The 19,791-nt window shown below is 40.3% G+C and overlaps 4 protein-coding genes across 4 annotated transcripts; all 4 read right to left on the reverse strand.

The window, feature by feature from the left end:
* Positions 1-1,256: 1,256 nt before the first annotated feature.
* On the reverse strand, positions 1,257-4,399 carry LOC129597130 (forkhead box protein Q1-like). The gene is made up of 3 exons (XM_055494576.1): positions 4,169-4,399; positions 3,191-3,666; positions 1,257-1,993 (listed from the first exon to the last, which is right to left on the reverse strand). Exons 1-3 carry the CDS (start codon positions 4,255-4,257, stop codon positions 1,503-1,505), a joined length of 1,056 nt encoding a protein of 351 aa, XP_055350551.1. The 5' UTR covers positions 4,258-4,399; the 3' UTR covers positions 1,257-1,502.
* A 7,505-nt stretch (positions 4,400-11,904) lies between these two features.
* On the reverse strand, positions 11,905-13,356 carry LOC129592137 (secretory-abundant heat soluble protein 64681-like). The gene is made up of 4 exons (XM_055488110.1): positions 13,198-13,356; positions 12,900-13,034; positions 12,615-12,781; positions 11,905-12,255 (listed from the first exon to the last, which is right to left on the reverse strand). Exons 1-4 carry the CDS (start codon positions 13,223-13,225, stop codon positions 12,094-12,096), a joined length of 492 nt encoding a protein of 163 aa, XP_055344085.1. The 5' UTR covers positions 13,226-13,356; the 3' UTR covers positions 11,905-12,093.
* Positions 13,357-13,510: 154 nt separating this feature from the next.
* LOC129592129 (secretory-abundant heat soluble protein 1-like) lies at positions 13,511-15,729 on the reverse strand. The gene is made up of 4 exons (XM_055488097.1): positions 15,527-15,729; positions 14,772-14,909; positions 14,454-14,617; positions 13,511-14,028 (listed from the first exon to the last, which is right to left on the reverse strand). Exons 1-4 carry the CDS (start codon positions 15,552-15,554, stop codon positions 13,849-13,851), a joined length of 510 nt encoding a protein of 169 aa, XP_055344072.1. The 5' UTR covers positions 15,555-15,729; the 3' UTR covers positions 13,511-13,848.
* Positions 15,730-17,032: 1,303 nt separating this feature from the next.
* Positions 17,033-18,957, reverse strand: LOC129594944 (secretory-abundant heat soluble protein 64681-like). The gene is made up of 4 exons (XM_055491811.1): positions 18,799-18,957; positions 18,337-18,486; positions 17,731-17,894; positions 17,033-17,453 (listed from the first exon to the last, which is right to left on the reverse strand). Exons 1-4 carry the CDS (start codon positions 18,824-18,826, stop codon positions 17,274-17,276), a joined length of 522 nt encoding a protein of 173 aa, XP_055347786.1. The 5' UTR covers positions 18,827-18,957; the 3' UTR covers positions 17,033-17,273.
* Between the last annotated feature and the right edge of the window lie 834 nt (positions 18,958-19,791).

The following is a 19,791-nucleotide window of genomic DNA, read 5'->3' on the forward strand; positions in this document are numbered from 1 at the left end:
GGCAACTATGCTCTTAAGACAGTTTTCTTGTGACTGTTTCAAAGCGTAGCAAAATACTTGATAACGATCTATCTAATTCTACTTGAAAGGCAATTCTTTCTAATTTTAATTTCGGCAACCACTTCAGAGATTACGGGACGTAAATAATTAATTTGTTGAAACCAGCCGGTAATTTTATTAGCAATTGTATATGCAAAATTTGTTACAGCATTCTCCATTAACTTTAAGCGTAAATGTTGTTGGCACGGTGCAACTTTAGTTTGGTGCTACAACTTCCAGTAGTACTTCCAATAGTTCCTTCCAATAGCATTAAATTTAGCAACCGAAATTTTGCTAGCCAAAATTGTACTTGCCTTTCGTAAACCGTCATCTGTAAATTGATGGTGCAATTTCTGGAATATTATTGATGGAAACAAATTTCATAAACATATGCGTTGCTCGGCCGGTTAATTATGTACATATTGTAGTCCTACTGCATACGCGCACAGGTAGGCAGCAGTACCAAGTCAACCTTGAGTGGCAACGGGGACTGTTTAGATGGCTGTTGGGAATTATCTATCGCAGTCAGCTCATAGCGCAGCACTTGACTGCAACGCATCCATTGAGATTGTATTACTAGAAATTCTTCCAATCGTTCAGGTCGTTGCATGTATTAGGCTCGCCGACGGCGGGGATACAATTACTCAAGCCGGCTTTTCCGCTTAATTCAAGAGCCCGCCGAATAGCATGTCGACCGTTAATTCTCCAAATATGCACGCTTGTCGTCAGTCATCCGTTGTATATTATTCTGTTGGCTATTCTCTTGTATGGATTTAAGCGCCCTAATGTACGGCATCTGTAACATTGCATTGTGTAACAAAATACGAGCACTGGAATCATCGGAGTCGATTGCCAGACCGGTAGTAATTATGAAGAGTTCACGAAGAAAAAGTCAGTTCAGTTACTGTATATCTATTTCCTGCGTTTCAGATTTAAGAAATTAAGCAGCCAGAGTCGTTAGCTAATTTGCCACTGCGTTAACTTCTCAAAGAAAACGCATCTGTTTAAATATTTTATAAACAAAAAATTAAGGTTTTGGCCAGATTCTTCATAAGTATATACGCATAACGAAAACTGGTACGCCAGATTTTTTGCTTTGTGGCTGCGCTACTTTTACTCTATCTTTGTAAGCCTATATGTATGCTCATGCACACTGCAGCACACATATGATATACATTTTCGTCAGCATTTTATTTCAACTGACGCAACCAGTTCGCTACAGTTTCAGTTTACACAAAGTGGAAAAGGAAAATTAATGACAGTGAATGTTTTCCCCGCTACATCCACACAAATGTTTGACAATCGGCCAGTAATGGGCCAATAATGCGACACTGATGGATGACGCGGCAAGCAGCCTAACGGCAACAATACACAAACACACACACACAATCAACCAACGACATATGTGCACACTCTCCGGTTTCCCTTGTCAGAGATACATCCCGTCCCCGCAAAAGGAGGATTTACTTCCCCAACAGATTATAACCATGATGCAATCCCGCTGCGGCGGCGGCTGCTGCCGGGGAAGACATCCCGTAACCCGGCATCTGATGAGCGATGGCCAAATGTTGGCTCATGTCGGCGGAATGGACGTTGGATAATATTTGCGCGGCGGCAGCAGCGGCGGCCGACGGCGGGAACAGCACATACGGGCTGCACGGCACGGGGAAGAAGGACGCGCTGGGCGGGAAGGCCCCGCGCGGAAGGTACGCCGCCACGGGAGCGGTGGACCACAGAGGGAAGGGTGGAAAAAACGCCGAGGGTGGTAAGGTACCGAGCGGCCGGTTAGAAGGCGGGACTTTGCCCTCGGGTGAGGCGCGGGAGGCGGTGCGCGGAGTGTCGTGACGCTTAGGCGGCCGGTGACGGCGTGGGGCGTCCTCTGAATGCGGTTTCACGGGGGTATCGTCCAGGAGATCATCGATTAGGAAGGAGCTCTGACGCGCACGGACGTTGCCTGTTAAATAATTAATATTAGTAGTAGTTCTTTATTGTCGCACCCTGTTTCTTTTAAGATATGAATTAGAGCATACCGTATACGCCGATTACACAAAAATACAACTTCAGTGTAGTTTGCATGGCTAGAATATCGCCGCGGGGTTTGTCTTATCACAACTGATTAGCTATTATTTTATACCTAAGAAATACTGTTTACATTGGAAAAAAGGAAAAATGCCTAACTGCTTTATGAATTGTTATCCAACAATTATGATCCCCGGCATTGTTGACGCATTAATAATTTATTATTCTCAAAGGTGTGCGATTTTCTGTGCAATAAAAATATACTTGGTAACATGCTGTACACTGGTAGTGGTGATCAAAAAGCGCTAAGTTGTTGAAAGGCTAATTATACAAGTGTTTTGATAACGCTAACACACAGACACCACTATACGCATGCGGTAACCGAAGCGTTGGTGAAGGTTTTGAGAAAACATCTTCAACGTGTAGTTAATGTGTTACTCAATGCGGCAATGAGTAAACAGCCAATGAAGGCTGCCCGCATCGCTCCTAATCTAAACACAAACACAACACCCGCTGACTATTGTACAGCGCTTTAAATGGACAGCCGATTAGTTAGTGCATCGCGACAGCCGGGTCAGCGCCGGCCACCGCCAGCCAGTGGCCGTCGAGTGTGTAACGAGGACACTCAACTAGCCAACAAACATAACCGAAGGTTTCCTGCTTGTACACAGCCAGTCATCGCGGCTGTGTATATGCTGCTGGAGTCGGCAAGCAGTTAGTTGCCCGTGTCCGATTGCTTACGTGGCCTCACCGTCGGCTGTCAACACTCTCTAACACGACCTCAAATGTGATGCAGATTAAAGTTTATCTTTTATGCACGGGGAGCCGGTCTCGCGCAGGCTGTACGCTGTAAAACTGTTTGACACACGGGCTTGCCGGCCGAAAAAAATGAAGTAAAATCAGTAAATTATATATTTCAACGGCTCTTTAATTTTGTGTTGCATAAAATTTATTCTACATATTACAGACTTGATAAGTTGTGACTATTAGTTGTGACTTTAGGGTACTACTCAAGCGTAAAACGCTCTCTCACACGCTTTCAGATGTCAAGCAACTTCTTCTCGTGTAATTACGATGTACCCGTCCTTGTTTATAAGTAGAAACATATAGCCCAAAGAACAACTTGGTTTACCTGTTTTGCACTCTTCATTGCTCCGGTACATTCCACCGGTCTCCACGTTAATCTTCGCAGCAGAACTCTTACTCCCGCATTTCCTATGCAGCCGCTTTCTCCGGCGGCGGAATACTCCATCGGCGAATGTGTAGTCACTGGACTCATTAAGCATCCAGTAGTTGTCTTTGCCCCACGGCCGATTGGGATCGCGCAGCACTTTTTGGAAGCACTCGTTCAGCGACAAATTATGCCGGACGGAATTCCGCCAACCGGTATATTCTCCACGGAAGAAGGGAAATTTCTTCATGAGATAGTCGTTAATCTCCGCGAGGGTCAGTTTGCCGGTTTGTGAATCACGGATGGCCATGGCGATGAGGGCGATGTAGCTGAAGGGCGGTTTAGGACGGCGTTGGTAGGCCGCTTTGTTACATGTGGATTTCGTTGGGGATGATTCGGACCCGGTCTCGGAGTTGTCCATATTTGTACTGGGCTCACTGAAGAATCGTGAAGATGGTACAGTAATCAAAATTGAATTCTGGAGGCTTGTATGCTCTTATTGTTATAGTTTTTTACAGTAACAGGTTAAGTTGTTCCCTTTTTTAAGAAGATTGCGTAAATATTAATTAATGTTCAATCTGTTTATTTATTTAGCGTAACACTGATATCTGATACAGATTATCTTTGTTTGGAAAACCAAAATTTTATTGTACATTTAATTCTATTACTTCAATTACAATGAGGTTCCTTCTTCGCAACTTAGAAGCCAGTACGTCAGATAATATGCAATATGCAAAGTTACGCAATACTGCAGTCGCTAAATCATGAGCGCTTTATCCCATCCTTTTAATTTAATTTATTACTGAAGGATTTATTCTTCTTGCAGAAATTGTTTTTAGCTATTAACAGGGGTTAAAAAGTTAGCGTAGATTGCACAAACTGTTGATAAGCAATCGAAAAGCAAAAATAATCAAAAGCGGCTGGGAGCATTTGACTTACCGTTTTTCCACAATATGACACAGTTCCGTCACCGCACCACAAATGCCCCCAACAGGACTCTGTGTATGGGATCGCGCTTCAATGGGCATGATTAAGAAAAATTGTTGAGGTTTTAGCCTAGCGATAATCTCCGCTAAACAAGCATACAATGTCAAGCGGCCATGAAAGGGCCCGTCAACGTGTATTTAAAACTCCTGAGTGTGTAATAGACCGGCTATACAACGTAACACACTGCAGAAAGAAAAGCCCCCAATGAATAAACTGCCGGGGTGTCGTCGTCGAGTTAAGTTGCACTGCAAAACCGCAATGGGCAATCTGTCAAAAGTATTGCTTCCTTTAAGCCAGCCAATGGGTGTACGGGATGTCGTATAGGCAGCGTCAGCGACAGCCGGTTTTCGGTATCGCGTTTATCCCGCCTCCACATGTACTCGTACACTCTCACACACACAAACAGCTGGGCTATCATGACCGGCAGTTAAATGGCCAACAGGGGCTGATTGTCAAAGGTTACGCTCAAGTGCTCACCGTTTAGCTTTCATCGCCACGGTAAATGGTTAGTGTACACCAAGGCATAGTTTACCACGATGACGCGGATTATGTTTGAAGCAATGCTGGCGTATTGGCGGTGTAATTCGCAGCCAGAGTAAAGAAACTCGTGCTTTACTGCTTAATGTATGGAAATTTTTTAAATATTTGCTACGTAAATTTGGCCTGAGTACCTTCTGTTATTGTGCAATATATGAATTTCCACTGAGAAAAACGATACTGTATCATCCCAGTGCCGCACAATGACGCTGTCTAAGAAAAAAACTCACCAATCAGTAACAAATGCTTAAGCACACTAGATTGCCCAAACTTTTTGGGTTGTGTAACATTTAGCGGGTACTTCAAGTTTTAAAATTCTTTTAGAATTATTGAGTACTCGTAGAAGCGTATTACAAAAACTGCCCAAAACCAGGTATTGTGTTCTGGTATAAGAACACGATACACTGGCAGCATGTTTTACGACAAAACGTTTTCGTGGTAAAAAGAGTACAAACCGTTCATTGGGTAACTGTTCTGATTTAATTAACTAATGTACGACTACGCGTTTTATGATTCCCCCACACATGCACCGCTGAGCAACAGGTAGCCGCGCGGTAGCACCCTCCATCTGCTGCTACGCCGGTATTTCACATATGAGTTACGAGTCAAGTCGTTGATGGGGCTCTTGACGCGCTGAACTGTGTGTCTGAAGGAGTCTGTAGCCTGGGCCAAACTGGCTGCGGGGGGCGTTTGTCTAACGTGTCTAACGTGGCTGTTTGTCTAACGTGGCCCACGGCTGTAACAAAAACTTTACCTCCAGCCTGGGATATGATATACAAGTCGACACTACTGCAAATACATCACCTGCGCATATATACGGTAGATGATGATGGCAGGTAGCGCTGAGCCGTCCAGTGTAAACAAACAGTCTCACATCCATCACCATTGGCCGCTGCTGTCACGCTGCAGCGTAGTGGATGTGTGTATATAGACACGGCAGTACTGGCTACTTGTTGATGCCCGGTGGATGATGACTGTGAGAAACACAAAGTACAATCAAGCACACCGGCCTCCCATCCATTATCCGCCACTAAAGTAGCAACATTTTCGCACACTCTACATCGCGCCACTGTGGGCTTCCTTATTTTTCAAAGAGAACCGCAAGCGCGATTCGCGAAGCGAGCATCAAACCGAAATATCTTCAGGTATCGTTTCTTGCTTTCTCGGCCTTCGTTTCTTCGTTTCCTTTTCAGTCTTCAATATCGTTTCTTGCTTTCTCAGCCTGTTAATTGATTTAACTCCTAGGGACGCAAGCGTATTCTATGATCGGGTAAAGGAAAGGTCACACATACTTTTTTATTATATAGCCATCTTGTATCGATAACGATATACATAAAATAAATTCCGGTGACCAAGCTAACCGGCCTAAAACTTTTTCATGCTAAGTTTGTTTTCTTCTTAAGACGCCTAATGGTAGGTTTTGAGGGGTAAACGCTTAGTGTACGATATATTTTAACAAAGAATGTGCACTTCGTGCTTTCGGCATAAACGAAGTTTCTGAAGTGCGCATTACATTGGTATGTTGGGAACGGCCAGGTCCGGCGAAGCTGTATGATAATAATTATTTATGCTGAGTTGATGCATATTTACAAGTCAAGTGGACATTTTCTCCATACATATCATAATTCGGCAAAACTTAACTCGGCTTGGCAGTTGTGTATCCAGTGCTAGCACGACAAGGTACTTGTGTGGTTGTGAAGCAAAGTTATTATTAGTCGCGCAACGTTTACTTATCGAAGATAGTGGATTCTCTTAGCTAAACCCTGTGTAGTTGATGCTCCGTCGTCAGTGACACCTACTTAAGAAAACTGCTTAGCAGATTGTTATGCGAGAGGCCACCTGAAGAGCGGGGACGTGTAGATACATATTGCGTGTTGTATTTTATGAGAGCGGCGACGCGGCTTCTCATCCAAAATATTGTCATTAATGCTCACTCGGCACATAACTTATCGCACTCACCTACCATGCTACGTGTTTGCACGCCGGTGAAATAGTCGGATAAAAATGAAAGTTAAAAATTGCAATGGTTTATCGATTTTTTATGCCGCTCGCTAAGCTTGTACCGTATTGTATGTAATTCGTCGTTTGGAGAAATGAAGATGCAGTATAAGATTTCTTACACGGTATAAATAAGATAAACACAGTTGTGTAAAACAAAAGATTAAAATAATAGATGCCTAATACAGTTTTCCATACAACATAATTTGGCTACAGGTACACAACATCCGACTGAAGATACGCACACAGAAGCTTCACTCATTTTGAGGTGGTTTAAATCGGTAGGCAAAACACGGCAATGCAAGGAAAAGCTGCGACCTCTGGCTGCGCTGAAAACTCTGCCTTTTAATCCAGGAAACGATCGAAAACTTGGCTGCTATTTTACTGTTTGATAATTTAATAAAGTAGTGTTATGGCGAATGCATGCCCTTGCGCAAGTAATAAATCAGTCATTAAAGAAAATTAATTTCCTTTACAGCACTAATCCTCATGTTTGTAGTCGAAGCTATATAGCTTTGACCACAAACAGGAGGATTAGTTAGCAAAGATATATCTTTGCGTTCCATTTGTTTATTTCGTCTATGTTTGCAGTTAGAGACGCCGATTCGCCACCAAAGACGCCGATCCAAACGCAGCCGGAAGTACAGTTGTACCGTACAACCACTCTGATTCAATTTAATTATGCTAACACTGGCAAAATGCCGGCATGTATATACGTTTATATATATGTGCGTAATACATGATCACGCACGCCATAAAGAAGCCCGCGAAATTTTAATTATAAGATACTCGTATTATGTAGCCGCAGGGACGTACATACATTTGCATTGGTCCGATAAATGGCAAAGATACAGTTACAATTAGTTACAATTAGATACAGTTACAATTAGATACAGTTACAACTTAACTCCGCTTGGCAGTTGTGTATCCAGTGCTAGCACGACAAGGTACTTGTGTGGTTGTCCGATAAATGACAGTTATTTTTTTATTGATTTTATTTTATTAACGGAAATAGCTTTCGATACGCCTGAAAATTCTTTTCATTAATTTTGAAAGTTTTATGCTTTTTTGGGTTGATTCTTTGAAAGAAAATTCGACCAACCTAGGAATCGAACCCAGGACAGACAGTTCTTAAGCCTAACGTACTACTACCAAGCTATACGCAACTAAGATTAAAATGTGAAATTGTTTTTATCGAACCATAGTTCAAGACTCCATCGACGGAGATATGATCAGCACACACGCACATAATTTATTGCAATGCAGAATATCGTACGGTATACTTGTATTGTACAATTTGTAGATTTCAGGGTGGAATGGCTCATGGTCAGGTAAACTCCAGGTCAGTTAATGATTATATAACAGGTGAATCCCATGAGTTCCATATTGGGAAACACGATGCAAAATGAGTGCGCACCATATGGGAAGCGGTTCACAAAACTGCTACCGCGGACACTATATCTTTCAAGTCACCGCTTTCATCAACATTAATCTATTACTGATCGTGAATATACCTGTGCAAAAATAGTATATATCAGTGAGTGGTGGTATCGAAACCGAAGGTACCAAGAACTTCCTAGCTACATCACTTTAACGGGCAAGTAGCCAACCGGGGCCTGAGTTAGCGGCCAGTAAAGCTGACCATAAGAAGAGCCGGCTTCCCTTCATTAACATGTCGCAAACGCGAAATGGTTAACAGAGAAAACAGATATGGTTAACAGAAAAACAGATGGGTTGGATGTGTACTAAAAAAAGCGTTCTCTCTCAGTCGGTGGTATTGTTAGGAAATGAAATGGCATTTAGCATGGATGCAGCTAAATCATCCAGAGAAAGATCGGTCGCATCCGTTCGAAGGAGCTGGGATAATCACATGTGGCCGCAGCACCGCGTGTAAAGCACTGTATGCGTATGGCGAACAGCAGAGAAGACAAGAGAGAAAGAGCGGGAACGCATGTCATTCAGTCTTCAGATTACGTACGTTTACTACGTTAACAGCAGCAACACTTAAAAGGTAAAACTTAATTTTTAAGCTCGGTTTTTTTGTGCTTCTCCAGGTACTAATTTTTTTATTTTTCGTCACATGAAATGTACGTATTGGTTTACAATACTAAGCGCTCATCGTTTCGACAAGTAAAAGACCGACAATGTATCCAAATAATGGAAACGCTTTTGGCGCATGGAATTATTCGATGATTTCGATCGCGAGCTGACCCAAGCTCCCGTCTTGAGTCCTTCAGTGACGTCAACAGGGGGGCATGGTCCAGCACAGAAACAAGAGCAAATTTATAACAGCTTAATAATGGCTTTACCGGATGAGAGCGATTACGTACTTTGTTTGTAAAAAAGACCAGGAAATGGCAGTTCCTTAAATGCAATTAAATCGCTAAGCGGAGTTATAGTGCAGTCCGTGCTTCACCAGAGTTTATCTCTCTTGTTTACTATTTTGCATTTTTGGACAAAGCCATGATTGTACTAAACATGGTGAGTGTGTGAGAAAACTTGTTAAACATGTCTACAATAATTATAATTCAAGAATTCCATTTAACCAATAGCTTGTTAGATGCACGTGATATAAACGCCAAGTTTAATACAAATATTCCGTGCCCAAATCTAATATGAAGTTGTTTGAACTACGTAAAAGAAGTGGAAGAGCAATTGCGAATGGGAATAATTACAGTAGTATTCCCGCATGCGCGATGGACCGTCATATTGATTCAATGAATACGAGAACGTCATCCCAGATCCGGCCGTTAGTACCACTTCCAGTGTGAACTTGAATATGACCACTTGCACTGTGGTGTGTAATCGGTTACCTTCTGTGTTCGACTCCGCGATCTGAACAGTAAAGCAACAAGAATGTTTGTAGAGTTTACTAAATTACTACTACCATTAAGAATAATCATAACCTTAATTACCACAGCTCTCTAAGAAACCATTAGTAGCAATTTACACTATACAGCAAGCTCTTACTTCTGCCATCATGCAGTGGATCTCTAGGTCAAGGAAGAGCAACATCCCGATGGAATGGATTAAGTCCCAGAGTTCCAAGTTTCCAAAAGTGCCAAAACGATTTATGCCGTTTCTGTCATCGCTGCGCTGCTTTTATATGGAATTTTTTGCCACAAATCCACTGACACCTCTAGCACTTATACCAAAAACTGGGGGTGTACTGTTCGTTTTCCGAACATTCTGGAAAAATCTAGCATGTAGACATTACCCGGGGACTTTTTTCCACCGTACGCCTGCCACTCCCGTTATTGTCGCATGTAGCCATCAAGTCGAAACCCATTAACCTTGTACGATTGCATTGGTTTAATACCTGGAACACGTGCAGTACCTACATATTATAGCTAACGCATTCCCACGATGCAAATTTATTTACACAAACCCGATTTTTTCACGGAGCAAAGCTTACCATTGTTAGTCCCGGATAAAATCTTGTTTGATGTCGGTAACCAATGGGATAACACTTTGGGATGAATGAACTGGCAGAGTCCAGATTACCCATTCCGATTTTCCGCATGGTTTTCGTTGGGAAGGTCCGCTACCCATGGGTTCACGCAGTTGATATCAGTGTGGCGCTTGCAGACCTGCGGTTACACTTCTCGACTGACAAGTAACCCCTGCTGCCAGAAAGTGACGTTTGGCAGCCTATTATAGCACACTGGAACAAGGTTCCGTAGGTCAAAGGTCACCATTATTCCTGTTGTTCTGTTTGGGAACAGTAAACTGGAAATGATCGAAAGTCATTGGAGCCGTTTGCGCTACAATGCATCACCACTAGGTCCGGCCACTGTGCATCCGGTGCCGGGCGCAGCATACGTTACGGAAAACATCGTGCAGTGCGTGTGACGTTGCCGTGCACCAGACTTTATAGTGCAACGTCTAACCTTCCACCGTGCTTAGTAATACCAAACGGAGACTGCGCTAAATGGCTCCAATTTGCATGTACGTACAAGTACTACGAGTAGTATATAAGTAAGAAAACGCGTTGTTATAATCTGCATGTGTTAGTAGTACGTACAACAGCGTCGCCATTGGTTAACTGTTGTAGATTTTATGTTTTAGGCGTACAGTAACTGCCTATTAATTACACGACGATTAATATTAAATATTAATCGTCGTGTAATTAATAGGCAGTTGTGGTAGCCCGGCGGTACTGCTGGGCAGCCGGTTGCGTTAAATGCGGTTCATTAACCGCACTGAATGTAACCGCATGTTCCGAGGCGAACAGTAGAAGTACCACCGAACCACAAAAACGTCGTTAATTTCCCGACGAACCAAAATCCGTCTGAACGGGCAAACAACTAACCGGGCCGACAAGCTGACGGCAAAATCTAAATCGGAAAAGTCATGTCAGTTTAGGACTGGCTTCTCTTTTTTGCCTGTGTAAGCTCTGTGCATTGCAACTGAAGTGTTGTTGCTTGTGGCAACCACCGAAGCCTTACAACAGTTTTGGTCGAACATAGGGTGTGCCTCTTGTGATCAACCAGAAGGCTTGAAAAGCACGTAAAATTCGCATAAGACATTTTATGGAACTCACGGACGGCCCGTGCCGAGAAAATGTTTTAGCTGAAAGAAAATGCGCTAGTCGAGAAAATTTTTGTGTATGAAATTTTTGTGCTCAAATTGCCGAAGAAAAAATTTTTGGGAGAAATTAGCTAAGAAAATTCTGCATTCTACGTAATTAAGACTGCTTATAACAACGGATCAATATTCCTGTTCAGTACTGTATCTGTATGGTATGCTGTAAGACGTTGTCTGTCTTATCTATCTAACTGCTCACTGCTGTATTCGATGTTCTACTTCGAATAACTGTTTTTAGAAATTAAATAATATAATTAAATAGTATTAACTTTCTAGTTACATATTTCTTTCAAAGAAGTTTTTTTTGTAAATTGTAATACTGGCAACCGAGCTTTTTGTTCAGCGGACATAATTTCGCCGAACCTTTGCGCACGCGGAAGCCTCTAAAAAGATTTGAAATACCAAAAATGTTTTCGAATTTCAACCATGGTTTAGTGCAATTTTTTTTCATTGCGAAACCCTACTCGTACTCGTAGTAAAAGCTGAATAATAATCCGGCGCATGTACGCAGCTGTACATGGAAACTGGCGAACACTAAATTTTTTAAGCCCATAACGCCGCACATGTTGCCCATACTTAACCGTTCATTAACTGCATGCAGAGCGTGTATACAGTTATTAAATTTTACTAGGTCGTAGACATTAGCCAGCGTTATAATTCATGATTGAAATTTAATTATAATTCTACGAAAAATACGGGTGCAATCGCAGCAGATATTCTTCCCGTACAAAATTTTAGTGTTTGCATTGAATGATTTACAATCTTTGATACCAGCGTTTGGCAACAACCTGAGCGACTTTGAATGTCTTAACTAATTCGTCACCATCGACATGCCAAATATCCACAATGGTCTTATTGTATCCCGGCATCGTGACGTCCATGGTCAGATCCGTGCTCGCTTGTTCGGTATATTTGAACTGCAAAAACGTAAACTGATGCCAGATTTTTCTATAGTATAAAACTGCGCTAGTGGCTGATATCCCCATATTACTCGTCGGCAATAAGACAAAATATTAGTGCGCGGGACGCAAATGCTCGTATTTAAAAACCACGTAATCTTTACGCAGAACACAAGATGATGCTCCGATCCACGCAAATTAATCCATCAAACGAAATACATAGTATAGCTATTCCCTAACTTGTAATCCAGATTATTGAAATTTACGTTAATAAATAAAGTAACTTATTTGAGAAGTGATATTGTTGATCGTATCCAGTTTTGCACATAAATAAAAAAAATTATAGCATGAAAGTGCCAAAACTTCCACATATTTACCGTGAATTCAGTGCCGTTGTAAGAAGATTTGCCCTCTTCGCCCAACTTAAAACATATATGCTTCTTATAGTTGACTTCCGGAGCGGCAATTTTATGGTGGAATTTATCGCCTTCTTTCCATAGCTCGTGAGTGGTTGCCGGATCGTGGACGTCGTGATTCGGCAGACCTAACATTACGGGAAAATGTCATTTGCCGATGGTGTTCTTCAATACGAAAGGCGAAAGCACGAATGTTTTTCCATTACGAAAACACGAATATAATGTTCGAACATTGTTTCGCCATACCTAAAGCTTTCATGAAATCTTCAAAATGCTCCTGTCGTCCCGTTGATTTCCATTTTCCAATCCATAGATGCTCGTTGTCCTTGGCGATGGTGGCCGGACTGGGGTGATCCTCCGCCGAAACCGCGGCGATAATCACTATACACAGAACAGCGGTTATTTATTCGTCATGGAGAAATTACTACAATGGTGATATTTTGTGTACAACGATGTTCTCCATAATTGCAAATACTTTAGAAAAGTAACGCCTCTACGCAGTACTGGGCTATTAGCAACAGAATAATGGAGGATAAAAAATTACCGAGTGCGAAAATGAAAGCTGCGTTCATTGTGAACGATAAAAAGTTAAATTCCGGGTAATTAATCCAAAGGGTTGCTTAGTATTTTTTATAATTATTACGAACACCCCTGTGCGTATCAAAAGACTGTAATATGGGATACTGCGTATAAATTTTTCTGCTTTGCCGGCTACCATATTATTTATTACAAGCATTTGGCCCAGGAACCCGTGACCTTTGCTCTGCTCTAATCAGATCATCCGATCGGCTGTAAGATATATTTTACCCTAGTTATTTGAGTTCCTAAAGTTTACAAGCATTGACAACTACAAAAAATTCTATTTCCGCGGCGTGTTTTAAACCGGCCAGTTCATTTTATTTTTACCGACGCATTTCTGGTTTATCGCTTCTTCTGATCGTCTGAGCTGTCTAACGTGTACTCGTATCCCCGTAATAAGTACATTTGCACACGAAAAGGATTTCTAATATCTAGATGTATGTTATGGTACGAGAACTGATACATAATTAACGCAAAGTAAACAAGCGGTTATGGTCATGCATTTCACGCACACTGGTAGTCCACAATTACGATAAAACTTATCAGCAGCTTTCTGACATTAGGAGCGTTGTATAATTAAAATTAGCTCGTTATTATTTTAATAACATGGAACAAATCAGGTATTGGATGGCTTAGACGTGGCTTTCGCAAACCATCGCTTGGCTTCCACGTTGTCCACTTTGTAAGTTTTAACGAGCTGCTCGCCTTCCACATGGTAGGTGTCATGCACTACTTTGTCCTTAGCCGGCACTTTCACTTCCACGTGCAAATCTTTGTTTTCCTCCGTGTACTTATACTGCAAACAAAAAAAAAGATAAAATTAGTGATGTAAATTAAGCATCCGTATGTAAAGTACATATTTATTGCACTTGTACAACATGAAAATGATCTAAGTTGCAGATTGCCTTTTTGTATTCAACTACTCTACGGTATTTTGGAAACATCGCTGTTTGCACAAAGTATGTCTTTACAGGTGCCCCGAAAAAAGGTTGAACCCTGATTTATTTAAGTTAGTTCGATTATGGCGGTTTTGTAAATTTCTTGTGCTGTACTTACTACTTAATTATGGGATACAGAACAACTAGAATATGGCTTAAGGATAAGATTAATACGTAATTTTAAATTTTGTCATTAATAACAATGCAATCTTTGGATGCTGAATCACTGACTATCCCTACACGCGCTAGCTTCCGGTGGTTGTCAACGAATTTTGATATATACCTTGAATTCGGTGTTGTTCCACGTAAGGGTTCCTTCCTCTCCTAGTTTGAATTCCACAAATTTCTTGAAGTCTTTTTCTGTGACCGCAATGCCGTGATGGAAATGGTCATCTTCCTTCCAGAATTTATGGTATACCTTGTTGTCGGCTCCGTAATGCGCCAAACCTTTGAATACGCTTTGATGTCGTGATTTAACAGACACAATATATGATATACATATAATTATACCTATATATAACTACGAGTATATTTTTTTATAGTGTACAATACCGTAGCGTACAATAGTTTTTTATAGTGTACAATATTGTACGGTATGTACCAAGATGTTTGATAAAGTTTTCAAAATTTTCATGGCGACCGTCAATGGATTCCCATCTGCCGATCCACGGATGCGCAGGATCAGCAGCAATATCTTTGGGATCGTTTTGCCCATGGCCAATAACACACGCAATCAGGCCTGCAAAGTTGAATAAATAAGAACGGCAACGTGCACCTTCAAATGATCCGCGATTTTGCATACTTTATTGGTGAAAAGCGAAGTTCCTAATGGAAATCTGATCCATCTGTATATACGTACTCGTAAATCCAATGGCACAGCACAAAACCCCACAATGAATACTTCTTAGACCGCAACTACAGATACAAAATATCCTCGCACATTTATGCCAGAAGATCGAATAAAATTAATACTGGTATCGAAAACAGTTTTATTAATGTAAGAAATGTAACATGATCGCATCTTGCGCTCTTACCAGCCTTCATTTTATGCACGCTGCGCACAACTTTGCGTCTCAACAACTCAATTATTTATATATACGTACTTAACATACATAATATTACATAAATAAAGCAAAAAGTAAAAAAATAAAGAAAATAAAATTAATTTTTATTCGGCTTTATTATAGGTGTATGGTGTACATACTTCGAACAATAATCACCATTGTATGCCTGTACCTTGAGTTAACAAGTTTCCCGCTAAAGAAACATATACTCACTGCCCTTTGTAGCTTCTGTATTATGCAAAAATAAGCGTAATTTCAAAACCCTTCACATCGTATAACAAGCAAGCCTTACCGAATATTATAGCGAAAGTACCGTACATCTTCGATCTGAATCAGGGTGGTATTGTATCAAATATCAATAAATGTTCAATCCGTGGATGTGCTACAAAGACTTTTCTGAAATATAAATCCTTCTACAGCTAGAGTAGTACTCGTAGGGATTCACGGCAGTCGTATATACGTTTTTAAAATTGTGCCGGGTAATTCACAAGGTAACTCTATGATCTTTTCTCCCCGTAATCAAATGTTACATCGTCTAAAAAAGCAAGACAGAGACCAAATTCAACTTAAGGTTTAAAGGTCAGTCGTGCATAAATTACCAGTTAAGTACATATGGCTAAAGATTTTTCACGGAAGTGCATTCTTGTAAATATTCCATTTTTCATGTACTGTTAATGAAATTGCTTTACCTTATATATATGCGAAAATCAGGAGTGTTAAATAATAGTAAGCAACTTTTGTTAATTTTTATTTATTTGTTCTCACATGCGTTATTTTGTATCGTATATCCTTATTATAAATATTAAAGATGTACAAAAATTTGTGCGTAGACGAATTGCATGTGTTAACTGCTTTGACCTGCCGTTGCGCATTTTTTACGAAATATTCGCAGTATATGAACGGGATTTAAGAATGTTGATTAATGAGGTGCCATTATTAAAATGGACTAGGTTAACCGCTAAGTCCTCTGCATCTGTATTACCTATATGACATAGTCCATCTGGAATTACTGATTGGCATTCTTAGTGCTAATATCTTAAAGTTATAAATGTAGGTAATAGTGAGATATAATAATATACAGTACGTGCAAATTGCAATTAGAGTATACTACTCTAATGGTACATAAGTACAATACATAATTGGCTGTTCCAGGATCCGGATTGTGTTCCAGTTATTTGAAAATATATAAGCACTTGCGCAAACCGTTGAAAAATTACAATCAGTACTTCTACCTCTTATAAAACTCTTACAAATAGTTAGTAGCGGTACAATCACTTGTACAAAAACGGAATGATTTAGGAAAGTTTTCTCTTGCCTGATATTTTTGCGTACAGAGTATAACTGCGTTTTAGAGTATCTTCAAATAGCAGGAATTCAGATAACGTTGCCACTTCTCTGTTCAAAAACATTAACCGCTTAAATAGAATTTTGACGAAATTGCATTTGAGTTGTTTGATTTGATTTGTGATGATATATTTTGCGAGTAGCCAAGCCCGTAAACGTGCACTCTCACATATTCTTATTCTAAATTTGTAAATTTGATTGTTGTATCCCAAATTTTTGCACATAAAAAATTTACTTTGGAGAAGACGCAATGTTATTTAGAATTTCGCACATCATCATAAGTATTTCTGACCAACTACATGTATGAATACACATAAAAATGCCTTTCTACAATAATTTCACAAGTTATTCTCATCACAAAAGAAAAGCCGGAACCTATGTATTTTGCCCTTCTTGTGGTGACTGGCGAGATTGCAGTAAGCGTTAAGGCAGTAACCATTAGCGTAGCTTCTCATAATTTCCTTGTTATTTTATTTTTGAAACAATATTTCAATTCCGTTGTTCTTTGGGATTCATATACCGTCACAGATTTGTGGCTCTGGACAAAAAAATTGTTCTCTGTTTTTAAATCATCGGACTGGCGTTATTCTCATATAACTTTACACATAATTCCAGCAAAACATCAAAACAAATTTACAGAGCTAGTACGAGAAAGAAATGCATAGTTGAGAAACCGAGACTGTGCCATAATGGATTTAGGCATTGGCTGGTTTGGAAACGGCCTTCTTGAACCATTTCTTGGCCTTGACATCGCCGACGGTGTAGGATTTGACCAGCTCTTCGCCTTCCACATGGTACACGTCGTGGATGGTGACGCCCTTGGCGGGGATTTTAACGTCGACATGCAGATCCTTGTCTTTCTCAGAGTAAGTAATCTGCAATATTATAGCCCATGTTTAAAAGCCTGCTGCTTGGTACTGTCTTTATAGTAGGAATTCAGATGTATTAAATTAGCTTTATAACCGATTATTCGGTCATGTTATGGTAATTTATCAACGTTAATCCATCGTAAAATGCTAGAGGAACCAGTATATGCAAAATAATGTAGAACTCTAAACTACAGCAAACTGTTTTTCAGAGCTTTACACGCTGAGCTGTATACCTGGGGTTACTGTACAAAATAAGCGCATTACTTAACATGTTTTTGCTTACTTTGAATTCGGTGTTGTTGAAGGTCAGACTCTGCTCTTCGCCGAACTTGAACTGGACGAACTTCTTCAGCTGCTTGTCAGGAACAGCCAGACCGTGATGGAAGTGATCTCCCTCTTTCCAGAGTTTATGGTAGACTTTTTGGTTTCCGCCATATTGAGGAGCATCTAATCAACAGCAAGGAAAATGGATAACAAATCAATGTTATAATTGTACTGCTTCAGCATAACCCGGCAAAATAACAGGTTAAAGGAAGTATAAACGATTCAAATTAAAATTAATAATAGTACTATTTCCCAATACTGCTTTTGGAATCGTTAATCGCCAATCATAAGATTGTTAATTAACGTATCAACATCATTACGTACAATATCTGCATGTGACTATGCATTGGCATATAATGAGTACGCAGTACGCAGCAGTACCAGTACATAACAGTACGCAGAAACATAAAAGGTCACGCTTACTGTATTATGCTAAGTAAGTTTAAGAGCAGTCAAATAAAATGAATTATAGTTAAAAAATATATAAATATGTTAAAAATATCTGATTATAATGGTGGATGTATTTTCAAATATTGTCATGATACAGTTATCCTGAATGCCATACCGAGTTTGGCAACGAGGTTGTCGAAGTTCTCCTGACGTCCGTCGATCGATTCCCATTTGCCGATCCATGGGTGCTCTGGATCCGGGGCAATTTCTTTGGGGTCGTTGCCGTGCGCTTCATGGTGGTCAGCGACAACGAAGGCCGCCAAACCTGCAACACAGCACAACACATTAAGACACGCGCTACAACTAACTTCAGATATCGTAAAATTCTGAGACACAATGATTTAATGAAATATTATCGTAAAATCTCGGCTGATCAATTCTAAAAAAACTATTATTAAATTACTGGTATTAAAAAAATAGCAAACGAAACAATATTTCTGCAACCAAAAATGGTCTAAGATATATAGATCCGGCTATAGGTCTTTAAATTATAAAAAAAATTTATCGTTGGAAAAATGTACGAAATGTCAAAGTCAATATAAGGAGTGGAGCAGTATGTAATACAAGATAGACTCACCCAGGATTATAACAGCGAGGTAAGACATTGTGCACAGCGAAGGAACGTCAAAGAAAACTAGACAACCTTTTACAAGACTATCACAGCGGTAATTTGACGGCGGGACAGCAGCCGGTCTTTTATAGGTAAAAAATTTAGGCTAACCTGTCTAGATGGTGCAGATCATGCGTTCCACTTCGGGTGTCCTTTCGCACCAGGGCTTATCGAGCAGCGGAAATCGTGAGAGGAATTTGGCGAAAACATCCATTTTTTGCAAATCAATCGAGGCAACCGATCCAAGGTTGAACTGCAGCAGAAGCAATGATAAGCCCCGCTCCAGCAATTGTAGCATGGCCACCATGGTCGATCATCACGGAAAAATGCGTGATCACAAATCGCGATTGTCGGGGTGCAAAGGACACTATCGTTGTAAATAAACAAGAAGAAAAAGAATAATCAAGGCTCAACGCCCTCCTGCCAAACTTAAATAATTTTTTCGTACTTTTCGTTTTGTTCTTGCCGGAAAATCAGCATTATTATTATCATAATTGTAATATTATCAGCAGAACGAAGATTACCGCTTCTAAGAGCCTGGTGTAAAGCTGCGTAGGAGAGCGATGTTTCTGTAGTCTATAGGGTTACCTGATTATGCTTTTTATACAATTTTGCATTTTCTGTTTTTAAAAAAACCGCAAGATTTATTGGAAGTAAAATTGACCCTTTCGAGGCCGGTTTTGTCTAAGTAAAAGATTCCAAAAAGTGCTTGTGATGTGTACGTTTATAACATGGTTTGCAAGAGTACTCGTATCAATGGGGAAAAGGTAAACGATTTAATGTACTCCACTTTTTAAACTGATTGCTAACCAGCTTACTATAGCTGCAAATCCCAGCACGGCAGTAATAAATTTGAAAATACTGTACTCGTACCCTCGTTTTGAAACGTATGTTTTTTAAGCTTGTCTGATATCAAGTGACCAGAGTAGTTTTAATTTGCGAGTAAGTGCTGAATGGAGA

Source organism: Paramacrobiotus metropolitanus, unplaced genomic scaffold, assembly GCF_019649055.1.
Source record: "Paramacrobiotus metropolitanus isolate TYO unplaced genomic scaffold, Prichtersi_v1.0 Parri_scaffold0000003, whole genome shotgun sequence".
Lineage (NCBI taxonomy): Eukaryota > Metazoa > Tardigrada > Eutardigrada > Parachela > Macrobiotidae > Paramacrobiotus > Paramacrobiotus metropolitanus.